Source organism: Bos taurus, chromosome 15 (assembly GCF_002263795.3).
Source record: "Bos taurus isolate L1 Dominette 01449 registration number 42190680 breed Hereford chromosome 15, ARS-UCD2.0, whole genome shotgun sequence".
NCBI lineage: Eukaryota > Metazoa > Chordata > Mammalia > Artiodactyla > Bovidae > Bos > Bos taurus.
The window spans coordinates 35,067,918-35,080,711 of record NC_037342.1 but is presented as its reverse complement, the minus strand read 5'-3'; the positions used below and the strand labels follow the sequence as shown (position 1 = coordinate 35,080,711).

At 52.4% G+C, this 12,794-nt stretch overlaps 1 protein-coding gene across 5 annotated transcripts in view; it reads right to left on the bottom strand.

The window, feature by feature from the left end:
* ABCC8 (ATP binding cassette subfamily C member 8) overlaps nt 1-12,794 on the bottom strand; it is a 79,090-nt gene that overhangs the window by 28,760 nt on the left and 37,536 nt on the right. For all 5 annotated transcript variants that reach the window (XM_005216038.5, XM_010812502.4, XM_005216041.5 and 2 more), the window contains 6 exons: nt 8,905-8,945; nt 7,582-7,727; nt 5,203-5,308; nt 4,948-5,064; nt 4,475-4,550; nt 3,630-3,735 (listed from right to left, as the gene is read on the bottom strand). In XM_005216038.5, coding sequence (XP_005216095.1) covers nt 3,630-3,735; nt 4,475-4,550; nt 4,948-5,064; nt 5,203-5,308; nt 7,582-7,727; nt 8,905-8,945 — 592 coding nt within the window. The remainder of the gene's footprint in view (nt 1-3,629; nt 3,736-4,474; nt 4,551-4,947; nt 5,065-5,202; nt 5,309-7,581; nt 7,728-8,904; nt 8,946-12,794) is intronic.

Sequence of the window (12,794 nt, the reverse complement as noted above, 5' to 3'; positions counted from 1 at the left end):
ACACTATTTTGCTCTTGGTTCATTTTGCAAGTGCATCATCTCCCTGCAGACCTGGCGCCCAAGGTCTGAGGCATGGAGCTCCTGCAAGTAACATAGAAGGGCCCTCAACAAACAGCCCGTACACTTAACTCACTGCCCAGCGTAGGTGGGCCAGGCAGAGCTGTGTACAAGCCAGGATTCTGAGAGCAGATGAAGCCAATGAGCCATGTCCGGCCAGCCTACTCCTTCCAGTTACTGTAATGAGCTCGGGGCTGGTCTCCCTTCCTGTGGCCTCTCTCTCTCCCATCCCTCATCCTGTATCATCAGTACCTTTCTTCTACAGCCTTCAGACTAAATCTTATTTCCTGGGCCTGGCACACAGGGTATCTGACCTCAGCTCAGCCTACATTTCAGTTCTGACCTTCACCAGCGCCCCTCACACCCACTGTTCCAGGCACCAGAACCACATCCTCTCACATCAGCATGCCTTTGCCCACCCTGATACTCCTGCCTGGAACATCTTCCCCTCCCACCCCTGCTTCTTCCATCTGATGAAGCCACAAGGGTCCCTCAAAACTCAGATACCATGTCCACATGAGTCTTTCCCCCTTGACCTCAGAGTTCACTCTTCCTCTGTGCTTGATGGTGGCATGAGGTGGCACCATGGCACTGGATATCTGTTCCCCTCCTTTGGAAGCAGGGCCACGTCTTCATGATCTTTGCATTCCTATTGCTGTGCCTGAGGTCTGGCGTATAGCAGGCACTCGATAAATATGTGGCGAGTAAATACACCAATGCAGAGAAACCAGAGCACAAGCTGAGTCATGAATGAATTCTCACAGCTTCTCAGGGTGGGCTGCAGGCTACCCTGACGTGCTCGCTATGCTTGGGAGGGAAACTGCCACAAAGTAGCTTCAGGAGACATGAGATCCTCCCTGAGCCTCAAACAGAACTAGGATGTAGGGCCCAAGCTGCCTGTTGAGGAGAGTGAGTGTCCATGCAGACAGAGCTGTGAGCAGCGATGTGGTGGTTCTGCTGGGGTCGGGGGGCAGGGTATCACAGCCATAGCGGCTGCTGGCCTTGAACGTCAGGCTGGCTGTTTCTTCATGTTGATCTCCAGCCCCTTCTCTCTCAGCACACAGTGGAAAGCACATGCACTTGAGCACTACTTAAGTGTACATTCCACTTCTGCCATTTAAGAGCTGGGTGGCTCAGGGCAACCTGCTTCACCTCAGTTTTCTCATCTGTTAAATGGGGATAATGAGAACGCCTGCCTCATAGAATTTGGTGAAGACTGACCAAGACAATGAAGTAAATAAAGTGCCTTACACAGTAATCTTGCACACAAGAGCCGCTCCAACTCCCTGGAGAGGACCCTGAACCCCCTGGGGCTGGTGCAGATTTTCTCATCTGTTAAATGGGGATAATGAGAACGCCTGCCTCATAGAGTTTGGTGAAGAGTGACCAAGACAATGAAGTAAATAAAGTACCTTACACAGTAATCTTGCACAAAAGAGCTGCTCTAACTCCCTGGAGAGACCCCCTGGGGCTGGAGCAGAGGCTTCCAAAGAGAAAGGAGGAGCAGTCAGACCCTGAGAGCTTGGAGAGGAGGTGGGAGCTGAGGCTGAGGCCTCTGCAGAGGACAGAGAGGTCTGATGCTGGTGTGAAAGGGCACGCGAGGGTGAGCAGGGTGGGGAGGAGATGAAGGAAGTGGGACAAAGGGGACAGGCTCAGAGAGGGCTGAGCCAGATGCAGAAATGGGAATCCAGGAGTGACCCCAGTCTCTGAGCAGTGTAATCCCATCCAGGAAATCCCACCCTGTCCTGAGAGGATCCAGCTTGCCCTCTACATGGAAATTGGAGAATAATCTCTGGAGCTAAGACCCAAGGCACCCCAGCCCAAGGCAGCAGGCAGGCTTGAGGGAAAGAGTCCAGGCTTGGGACTCTGGTCCACATGCTGAGCATGTCACCCCACCTCGATGTCCTCAGTTCCTACTTCTGTGAAATGGGGTAATAGCACCCAGCCGGAGGATCCAATGAGCTCATGTGTGCAGTGCACCTAGCCAAGGGCCTGCGCAGAGCGGGTGCGCAGTGACTAGCAGTTGTTCTGTTCGGCTCACAGTTCACTGGGGTTTCCTGTCTTCCTGTCACAGATATACACAGGCAGCCAGTGGCAGGACTCCTCCCTCCAAAGCCCTGAGAAGCAGTTGGCACCAGGCTCTGGCAATCCAATGCCTGGACCTTTCCAGTCAGGCTGTGTTGAGAAACACCTGAATAAGATGGGGAATGGAGGCAGAGACCCTGTGCCCCCAGACACAACATATTCCCAGTGGAATTAAGGTTCCTGAGTCTGAAGTTATAGGAAACCCAAGGAGCTCATTGCCAGCCCATAGCCCCGTTGAGGAAGGAAACTTGCCATTTGTTGAGTGCCCTGTTCAGGGGCATTTTGGAAAAGCAGGAGATGGGGGGGCCTGTCCCAAGGCCTCTCTCTCTCCTCAGTCTGCTCTCAAGTTGGTGAAAAAACCTGACATCCTGAATGCTAATTTGCCCCTAGAAATGATTGCTAGGGAAAGTCTGTCCTCTGTTGAATTGGCCTCGACTTTTATTCCTTAAACCTTGATCATATCCCTCTTTCTCTTGGATACTTGGGGGCAGGGAGGTGTTGGGGGGCAGAGAGTGGTGGACTCCAACCCAGGTTACATGTTGACTGCAGTAGCCGTGTTCTGCCCAGGTTTCTGAACAGTTTTCCCACCCTCTTCATTTCTTGGCTCTTCTTTTCTTGCTTTTAAAAAAGGTTTTATCATTTATGTATCTTTAATCAACTAGTTTCAAGTGCTTTGGGGAAATAGATAGCCATAAATAATAGATTCATGATTGACTCAGGCTGGGGTTCGGCTCTTTAATTGAGACAGTGATCTTTGCACAGAATCCCACATTTGCCTGATTTATCTCTGGTTCCTTGAAATACGCACTGACTGGTCTGTATCAGCTTTGCTGATAACCAAGCCAGAAACCAACGTTCATGTTATGGATCCCCGCAGTGGGGGGCAGTGCAGCCGAGTGAACATGGAGTTTGGAGTCAAACAGAACTGAGTTTGAATTCCAGCTTTGCCACTAATTGGGTAGGTGAATTAGGGCAAATCGTTTGGCCCTTCTGTCCAAAATGAGATCTGTTAACAGTACTCACCTTGCTGGTTTTCGTAAGAATTAAATGAAATAGTGTGTGCAGAGGACTTGGCAAAGTACCTGGCACATAGTGAAAGTGTTAGTCACTCAGTCGTGTCCGACTCTTTGTGACCCCAGGGACTGTAGCCCGCCAAGCTCCTCTGTCCATGGGATTTCCCAGGCAAGAATACTGGAGTGGGTTGCCATTTCCTTCTCCAGGGGATCTTCCCGACCCAGGGATCGAACCTAGGTGCCTGCATTGCAGGCAGATTCTTTGCCATCTGAGCCAGCAGGGAAGTCCTTGGCACATAGTGAGGGCTAATGCTAATGATGGTAACGAGAGTAACAAGTAACTGGTTTCACTGAGCGCTCATGGAACACACTCAATACACGCATGATGCACCCTGCACTGAGAACGGCTGCGAGGAGGGCTGCCCACCTGCTGCTGCCTTTCCACTGACTGAGCCCGGAAGGTGCACACAGTACCTGTTCCAGAAGACGGCCCCCGAGAGCTTCTGCATCTCCCCCAGGGTGGCGAGGAGGAGCGAGGACTTGCCGCAGCCCACCTGCCCCACGATCATGGTCAGCTGACCTGCAGGGAGGGAGGGCAGCAGGGGGAGCGGAGGCCAGAGAGAGTCTGAACAACTACCACCCAGACAGACAGGCAGCAACCCAACTCTAGGGCCCCCATCTGCTCTTCTCCTGTCTAGAATCCCCAGGGAGTCCTTTCCTCCTTTGAGCCTTTCCTTCTGGAAACCCACACCCTATCTCTGGCTCCCCATGTTCTTCTACTACTAATTCCCTGCCCTTTCCTGAGGGCCTACGTCTCTCTCCAGTGCTCTCCAGTGTGAGCTCAGTGCCTCTTGGTCCCCACAAAGGCCACCCTATCCTTCTCCTTCCCATGCTTTGCTCAAGCTGCTGCTTCTGCCCAACTGTCTACCCTGCTCACGGCCTGAAGGACCCTGCTCATTCTCGGAGTCCCCAGCTCTTTCACAATGCTTTCCCTGGCTACTGGGGATCACTTTTCCTTTTGTGAAGCACCCACTCTGTCTGCAACAGATGGTTTGACATCAAGACCCCGCTGTCCTGCCCTGTCCTTGCTGCTGCTCTCCCACCAAGCACCTGGACTCCCCGAGGAAGGAGCCCAGCCCCTCTCTAGCCTTCGTACCCCAGAGTACCCACCAAGAGTGCACATACAGCAGCTGCTCAATTGGTCCTGATTTTTCTTTTTCTCTCCTCGTCATTCAGTGGAACATGGGGAGGGGGCACTTCAGACATGATTCTGAGGGGGACACCCCTAGACCATGATGGAGGTGTGAGCCGGGTCATACCTCGGGGGATGCGGATGGTGATGTTGGACAGTGTGGGGATTCCATCGGGGGTCCACGTGAAGAAGCCTCCAATGATCTTCATTAGGGGCACCCCACCGACCAGAAGAGAACAGAAAGGCAGCTGAGTTTGGTGTGAATAGTCTTGCCTCCCCTCCCCGATGAAAGCAAAAACAAAACAAAACACACACTGATTCCAGTCCACCTCCAAGGCAGGGGAGTTGGAGCATGGCCTTCTCATGCAGACCTCTACCTGAGGCACCCTCCCCAGAGGATGGCCACAGGTGCCCCCACTTGGTGGAGACTGAAGCACTGGCCCTGGTCTCAGGGCTCCTATGGACACTACAGGCAGGCAGGGTGACCTCCATCCAGGGCAGAGGGCTCAGGACCCAGGTGTCTGGTCCTTCAGACATTGTGCTCCCTTGTGGAGATGGTGCTGGGTGGCCGGGCATGGAGATGCAGGGTCTAGGACTCACCTGGACACAGCAGTTGTCAGCATCCCCATCTGTGCCAGGGGCCAGGCTCTGCAGTGGGTTCGTGAGGCCCAGACAATCCTCCCGGGCTGGACGCTTGCGGTTCACAACCTTGAGGGGCTGGAGTTTATTAGAGGAGGTGAGGGCCCAGGGGCTGGGAGCTGTGCAAGGAAGCTGAGGCAGGACAACAGCAGGGCTCGAGCTGCAGGCGTTAGAGAAATACACCGGGGTTGGGGTGCAGGGCAGGGGGGCACTTACCACCGTCTGGTACTTGCTGGCTTGGCCTTGGGGCGCGGGTTCTCGCGGAGCACACTGCTCCTCACGGATCTCTGCGCTGGACAGGAACTCGCTGAGCTTTTGCACGCTGCAGAGGAAGCGCAGACACCCCTCACCCTGCCAGGGGGGCAGAGAGGAGGGGAGAGGGAGGAGGGCGAGGCCTGAGAGAGCAGTTCTGAGAAGACTTCAGGTTCCAGCTGTGGCCCCCACAAAGCCCACACAGGAAGGGACAGACCAGGGCCATTCTGTGGGGGCAATAGGAGTTACTAGGGTTATTAGTGTTGACTAGTCAGCTGGAGTAGGTTAGGGCATGGATTAGGAGGGACTGACTAGTTTTAGGGTTAGTTTAAAGTTAGTTGGTTAGTCTGGTTATTAGACTGAAGGATAGTTGGTGTTGGGCTTTATGGGAGTTCTGACAGGTTAGTTAGGATTAGGATTGGCTATTAACCATTGAGTTGGGGCTTCCCTGGTGGCTCAGACAGTAAAGAATCTGCTTGCAATGCAAGAAACCCATGTTCAATCCTGGGATCAGGAAGATCCACTGGAGAAGGGAATGGCTAACCACTCCAGTACCCTTTCCTGGAGAATTCCATGGACAGAGGAGCCTGGCAGGCTACAGACCATGGGGTCACAAAGAGTCAGACATGACATGACATCACTACTAACTACACAGCGGACACTGTTAAATGGTTTATAAGCACATAATTGAATCCCCATTAAATAATTTGATCTTGCTGGGGGAGGTGTGGAAGAAGTATTATTCCCAACTCAAGGAGGAAAAGGCTATTCTCCACCCCAAGCATTTCCTTATGAACTCAGAGGAGGTTCCAGAATCTTCACTTGATTCATTCTCTCTTATCCCTAGGGGTGGGCAAGGTGTCTGGGGAATCTTGAGAATTGTTCATACAATCCCACCTTTTGCTAAAATTTCCAACAGCCTGGGGCCACCCCACCCCTATCTCTGTTCTGAGCATACAGTCTCTCCCCATACAAGGAGCAGACTGCCAGCCTCTGCCTGCTTCTCCTTCTGTCCCCATTCCAACACAGCTTGGTGGGGTGGTGCGGGGGCAAGGAGTGGGAGATGGAGCTGACTTAGGGTAAAGCTTCAGGCTGTGTTATGTTCCCACTTTCAGCCCAGAGTCTGGTCTCCTTTAAAAAGGCTGTAGCTATCCTGAGGTGAGATGAGGAGTATTTATATAGAAATGCTTCTGGGTCAGGCAAGAGATTCCCCATAGCTGTAACACCTCTGAATATATGGGTTCTACACAGAATCATCGGCTGGGGTAGGGGTGGGGGAGGAGGGTTGATCATTAGTTGTTTCACAATGTCACTAAAAGTGAGTCAACACAGTTGATCCTGGAAATGGGAGCTAATCCCTTTCCAGCCAGCTACTCCCTAGTGAGATTCTCCTATGACCACAGCTCTGCTGTGTTATGCCCCTCCATCCTTGACCCTCTTTCCATCAGCTACTTCATTCCAACAGCCACCCCTCCTGCCAGCTGCCTCAGACCTGCCAGGGTTCAGGAGAGGGATGTCACTTCCCACAAGGCTGGAGGGGTTTGAGTACAGAGGACGTTTGTTCCTGTCTGGTCCCACTGGTGATAAGGAAGGACATAGCCAGCTCTCCCCAGAGGCACGCCTGCCCGTTGCTTTCACAAAGCTAGTTCAGCGGCCTCGGGAGATCTTCACACTCCAGCTGTGGCATTCCCCAGCTAGAGCCTCAGCCTTCTACCTCCAGGCTTTCACTCCCAAGAAGGTGATGCCTCTGGGAGAGTGGCAGAGTCACCACTGTGCTCTTGAGCCCTGAAGTGGGGCCTCCCAGAGTGCAGGCCAGTTAGAGACAGGGGGTGCAGGTGCTTGGGGAAAGCCTCTTCACCGACCGGGACTGTGAAGGTGCTGAGTCCCACGGAGAGACCGCGGGTGTTCAGCTTGGGGAAGACAAGGATTTCAAGGATGCCTTCTAACATCTGCGGGGCTGTCATCATGTGGGAGAGGGATGATGTTCATTCTGAGTGGCTCTGGAAGGCAGAACTTGGAGCAATGGTTAGAATTTATGAGGATATACCAAGTTTGGCTCAATGTCGATTTTTTTTTTTTTTAATGGAGTTGTCTTGAAGGTGACATTGAGTTCCCTCTCCTTGGAGGACATAAGAAATTTGGCTAGTCCTTCTCAGGGATGGTGTAGAGGGGAGCTACACATTGACTATGTCCCTCTGACCAACCACAACCAGCTTCAGCAAAGCCCACATCAACGGGCAGGCATATCCTGGGACCAAACAGCTATGGTTACTGTGGTCGCCAGAGTGAGCCTGGGCCCAACACATGAGCAGCCTGTCGCCCTGGCCGGACCCCTCCTCTCACCTGACCAGAGCCTTGACGGTGGACCGGACCACGCTGGACAGCAGGAACAGCGGTGTGACCAGGATGTGGAAGAGGGAGAGGGAGGCGAAGGCCACTGAGGGGGAGAAGTCGGCCTCTCTGAAGAAGCTGACGTGGCCCACAAAGGTCTGTGGACAGAGGCACAAATGAGACAGAGCAGAGCGGGATTCAGGGCACGGGCCCCTCCCACACTGGCGGGCCTCAGTCTCCGGGGAAGGAAACCAGAAGCGGGGAGCAAGGGATCCAGGGGAACTTCTGGTTGGAGATGCTGTCATCCTCAGAGTCATCTCATGGAACCATCCCTCCTGGCCCTGCCTCCTTCATTCCAGGAACACCAGGAGCCCTCAGGTTAGGTCAGCTCTGCCCACTCTCAGACAACAGTCCTCAGCCGGAAAATGTAAACATGCTATTTACAAAACCACCTCCTCAGCTGTGCCCCCCAGCCTCTGGCTACCTGGCTTGGCTCGGTAGCCTCTGTTACCCACAGTTCCCCAAGAGCCAGGCCGGGAACCAGCCCAATAAGTCATGTTGAAAGTGAATTCCCAAGCGTGACTGACAGGCTGTGAACTTGACACAGTTCAGGGACTCCGGCCCCGGGGGAAAGAAATGCATCTCTTTAAAGAACTGCAGCAGTCACAGAAGTCAAGGATGGGAGTCCTGAGAGAAGGGGCTGTGGGCGTGTGGCCTTTTTGGAGGGGTGTGCTGCTGGCCCCCACTACTCAGCTCCCACACAGCTTTGGCCAAAATTGCTTTAGAAAACCACCACTGTGATATTTAATGACACAGAGAATTGTTCATGTCATAGTCTTAAATTTTAAAAAGGTTGCAAAACTGCGTGTGAAGCACAATCCTATTTTTGTAAAAATGCTGTATTCTGTGACTCAAGAAAAGACTGGAAAGAAACACATTGAAGTTGTTGCCAGTGGGATTATGGGTGAATTAAGTTCTCTTTGCCTTTTCCCTTCTGAATTCCCCAACGTTTCTACAAAAACGTGTCTCACTTTTATAATGAAGAAGTTTGATGGCACTTTTTAAAAGAAAGTTTAATTGATCTCGAGACTAAGCATCAGGTCTTCCAGGCTGGGAGGCAGAGGTCTTGTCTGCCTGGATGGGGTGTGGAGAAGCGACCAGCTCCATATACAGACAGACTTGCCATCCGTGACCCTGTTCTCAGTGCCCCTGCTGAACCTAGCTCCTGAAGCCCCTGTACAGAAAGGCCAAACCCTGGGATTCTCTCTCTCCAGAAATCCCCACTGCCCCCAACCAACCCCCCAACAATGGGAGACGGAGAAAGGATCCACTTACGATGAGGACAGCTGCAATGGGGATGGCCGTGTTCATGAAAACTGCGGAGGAAGCACAGAGGGAGTTTAGCAGGATGAAGAAGACAGCTGGAGGTGAAGCTGCCCAGGCTGGACTGGAGGCAGGGCAGCCTCTGGGGTCCTTGCCCAGCCTGCAGGGTAGAGCTGGGACAGAAATCTTAGCCCTGTGGCACCTCCAGCTCCTTACCATGTGTCCTCAAGATGCTTATCCCCTGTCCTTGAGTCATAAAAGCCTCTAAAGAAAGGCTGAAATGCTCTTACTCTGCTCCATGTAGACAGTGTGAAGAAAGCCCTACAAGAAAATGGCAGGGGGAAGGATTGGAGAGTTGGCAGCCGGTGGTCAAACATGAGGTCAGCAGCATGTGTTTCTGGGGCCACCGAGTTGCTTCTCCTTCCTCTGTCTCTGGTCCCTGAATTTCCCTGGACTGAGGCTTACAGGATTCCTAATCTCCCAAGGCTCTTAGAACTTCCCTGGTGGCTCAGATGGTAAGGAATCTGCCTGCAATGTGAGAGACCTGGGTACAATCCCCGGGTCAGGAAGATCCCCTGGAGGAAGAAATGGCAACCCACTGCAGTATTCTTGCTTGGAGAATCCTCATGGACAAAGGAGCCTGATGGGCTACCGTCCACGGGGTCGCAAAGTGTCAGACACGACTGAGCAACTAACACTTTCACTCTTGCATGGCTCTTAGGAAGGGTTTCAAACTCATTCACACTGAGGTATTAGTGACTGAGGACAGCTCGAAGCAGGGACTGCCTTAGCTCTAAGGCTGGGAGTCCATGCATAGGTGGGGCAGTAGGTTTCCTGCAATGGAAGCCCCTTCTTTGTTCTGTCTACAGAGCAGTCCTCAGACTCTTCACAGGGACCCCAAAGAGCAAAGAGATCTGGACTTAAAGTCAGAGAAGGGTGGAGTCCTCATTTTTTCTAACCTGTGTAATCCTGGGCTGATCATTTACCTCCCTGGACCTCAGTTTCTTTCCCCTGAGTTTTGTTAACTTGTACCGACTTGTTCCCACACTCAGGCGCTCTCCTCGGTGAGAGCAGGTAATGTAGGGAAGGGACTCCATGAAGCCTTAGTGCTACCTAAGTACTACACCTCCTGGGCGGCTAGCTTAGCCCTGCTCCTCTGGACCAACCTGTGAGATGCCGGAGGCAGCCCTGACCCCTGGCCCAAACTTCCGGAGAGAGCACCCCTCCTGGAGTAAGAGATGCCCATTCTAGCTGCCACCATCCCACCACCTCCCCCTTCCTTCCTGAAGCCTCTTCTAGACCAGCCAAGAGTCTGGTTCTACAATTAGCCAGATGAAAGCAGAAGGGGCCAGGAGCCAGAGGCCAAGGGCTCAGCCTGTGCACATGGCCCCTGTTCAATGAATGGTGAAGCGTCTGACACTGAAAAATTCCAGACGTTCAACACCATTCCAAGAAGCTGACTGTCTAGTTACTCCAAGAGTCCAGCACCAGCGAGAACATCCACTGTGTGTGTTGGAGATGCGGAACCCCAAGAGAGAGGAAGAACATGGTCCCTGCCCTCATGAGGCTCCCAGTCTGCGGAAGGAGGTAAGGAACTATGCTCCCAGGAGGCACCTTATAGGATGGGAGACAGCCCCTGTGGGGCTCTCAAGCAAATAGGAAAGAGACTGTTCCCATCTTTGGGGAATTCCTGATCTATGGGCCCTGCCATTGGAGGGCTCCCTGTCTCATGGAGAAGATATGACTGGAGCCCTTGGGGCACTGCCAATCTCTTTGACCACAGGGCTTTTTATCAACACTAATATCATACATGACAGTGCTTTGACTGCTCTTCCTGGATGAAGGCTCCATGGTCTCCTGGTGCCCACCACAATGCCACAGCCCTCCCTCATGGCCCTCTTACACTGCAGGGGGCAGGATATAAGCAGTATTGGTTTTCCCACAGCACAGGGAACCCAGATCTGGCATACAGGACACAGCATGGCCATCACTGGCTGGGGAGAGGGAGGGAGAGGACGATGCCCATCAGGCCTGGGCCCTTGACCATCACCACACAGCTTGAAAGACAGGTAGCCTCACCCTCGGAGCTCCCTCAGGGCAGATGGCACCTTCTGTTCCTCTCCTGCCCATCCTGTCAACAGGAACTTGTGCACCCCACCCCTGCCCCAGGCCAAGACCCCTCCCACACATGCGGGGGCTCAACTCCCAGCTAAAGAACAGACCAGGAAGTTAGATTATAAACCGGTAGGACTCGCTCAGAAAGCAATCTGGTGCTTCGGAGCTAGAGCTGCACAGAAGTTCAGACCTTCTGATCCTGTAATCTCTCTCCTGGGAATTTATCCTGAATAATCACTCAAGAGAAGCACAAAGCTCTCAGTAAGACGGTGTTAGCCGCAGCACTATCTGTCACAGCAAAATGAAAACCGCAACCACAGCAAAGAAGCACTGAAACGAAGTAAACTGGAAACATCTAACGGGAGCGGCTGTTTTAGTAAACAATGGACAGCAACTCCAGGCAGACTTTACAGTCAGGAGACGTGTGATACTTGACATTTTGTTCTACTCCGTGTTTTCCTTGGTCGTGATTTTTTCATTTATATATTTTTTTCTATTTTATTGTCTTCATTCTTGTAGCTGCCTGAACTCCTTTGAGGAATGAGACGAGCTACACATAAATCTGAAAAGGAGCATTCCAAAGCTGATGCAGCAACACGGAGAACACAAGTGATATATAATTAACTTCTATCAGTTTTGGCTATTGTATGGAGATGCTAAAAATGAAAATGTTATTTTCCATTGTCCTCATTCTCTTTTGGAAGGATGTCCTTTTTACAGGGAGCTCTGGGTCACTTTCAGGGGTGGGGGTTGGGTGAATAGACTTGCCAGCTGCAAGATCAGCCCCTTAGGACCTGGGGTGAACACAGCTGGAACTGGGGGTGTCAGTGCTGGAGACTGGGAGGTGTTAGCCGCAGGCGTGCTACAAGGTCTGGCTTCTCTCTGCACTCAGCAGACCCCCCTGTGCCTGGGATGAAGGTACGGTGGGGTGGGGTGGGAAGGGAGCTGGGCATCCCTTCAAGTGGTCATGGCTTGAAGACCTGAGGCCTTGCCTCCATTTCCCTGAACCACATAAGGGCCTATAGGAGGAGTGGGAAGTAAGACCAAGGGTAGATTTCTCTCCAACTTTGGCATGGGGTAGGCTGACTCACTTTGATGTGATCTAGGAAAAAATTAAAAAAAGAAAAACATGACAGTGCTCAAACCTTGAACGTTGGGGAGCAGGAAATACTGTTAAATAACACCAAGTGAAAGCAGAAGATTACGAAACGAGGTGTGAGTGTGATGCTGTTATGGAAAAGTTTAGTTGTGTGTAGGCAGGCCTGAAAGGCCACCTTCAAAAGGGAAAGCCTTTCTGTAACAGCGCAGAGTTAAGGACAGATATTGTTTGAATAACCCCCTCCTCCTTTAAGAAATATTCATTCAGAAATTGAGGGTCTCCTCTGTTCCAGGCACTGCATTCCAGGCAACCAACACAACCCCTCACTACTGAGGGGTACAGTAGTGAACAATGGTGTCGCCCCTCAAACAAAATAACACATCCCCTGAACACAAAGCAGGGCTCAGATAGCCCGCTCCCTGCCGGCTTTGGTCAAGGAATGCTGCCCGGCCCGCGGGTGCCAGCCCCCACACTGTAATAACAGCAGCTTTTCATCTCCAAAGCACTGATAAATATTTCAGAAGCCACGCGTCGGGGAGGCACAGTGAGCCATTTGTGCCTCTGGTTAAGTTCACCGCCTCTCCCCAGGCCCAGGGGAGAAGCTGCCGGCTCACAGTGAGGCAGGCCGCACCTGCAAGAGCGCTATTCAGTCTGAAGTCAAGAGAGGGAAGGAAAGCAGGTTCACGGT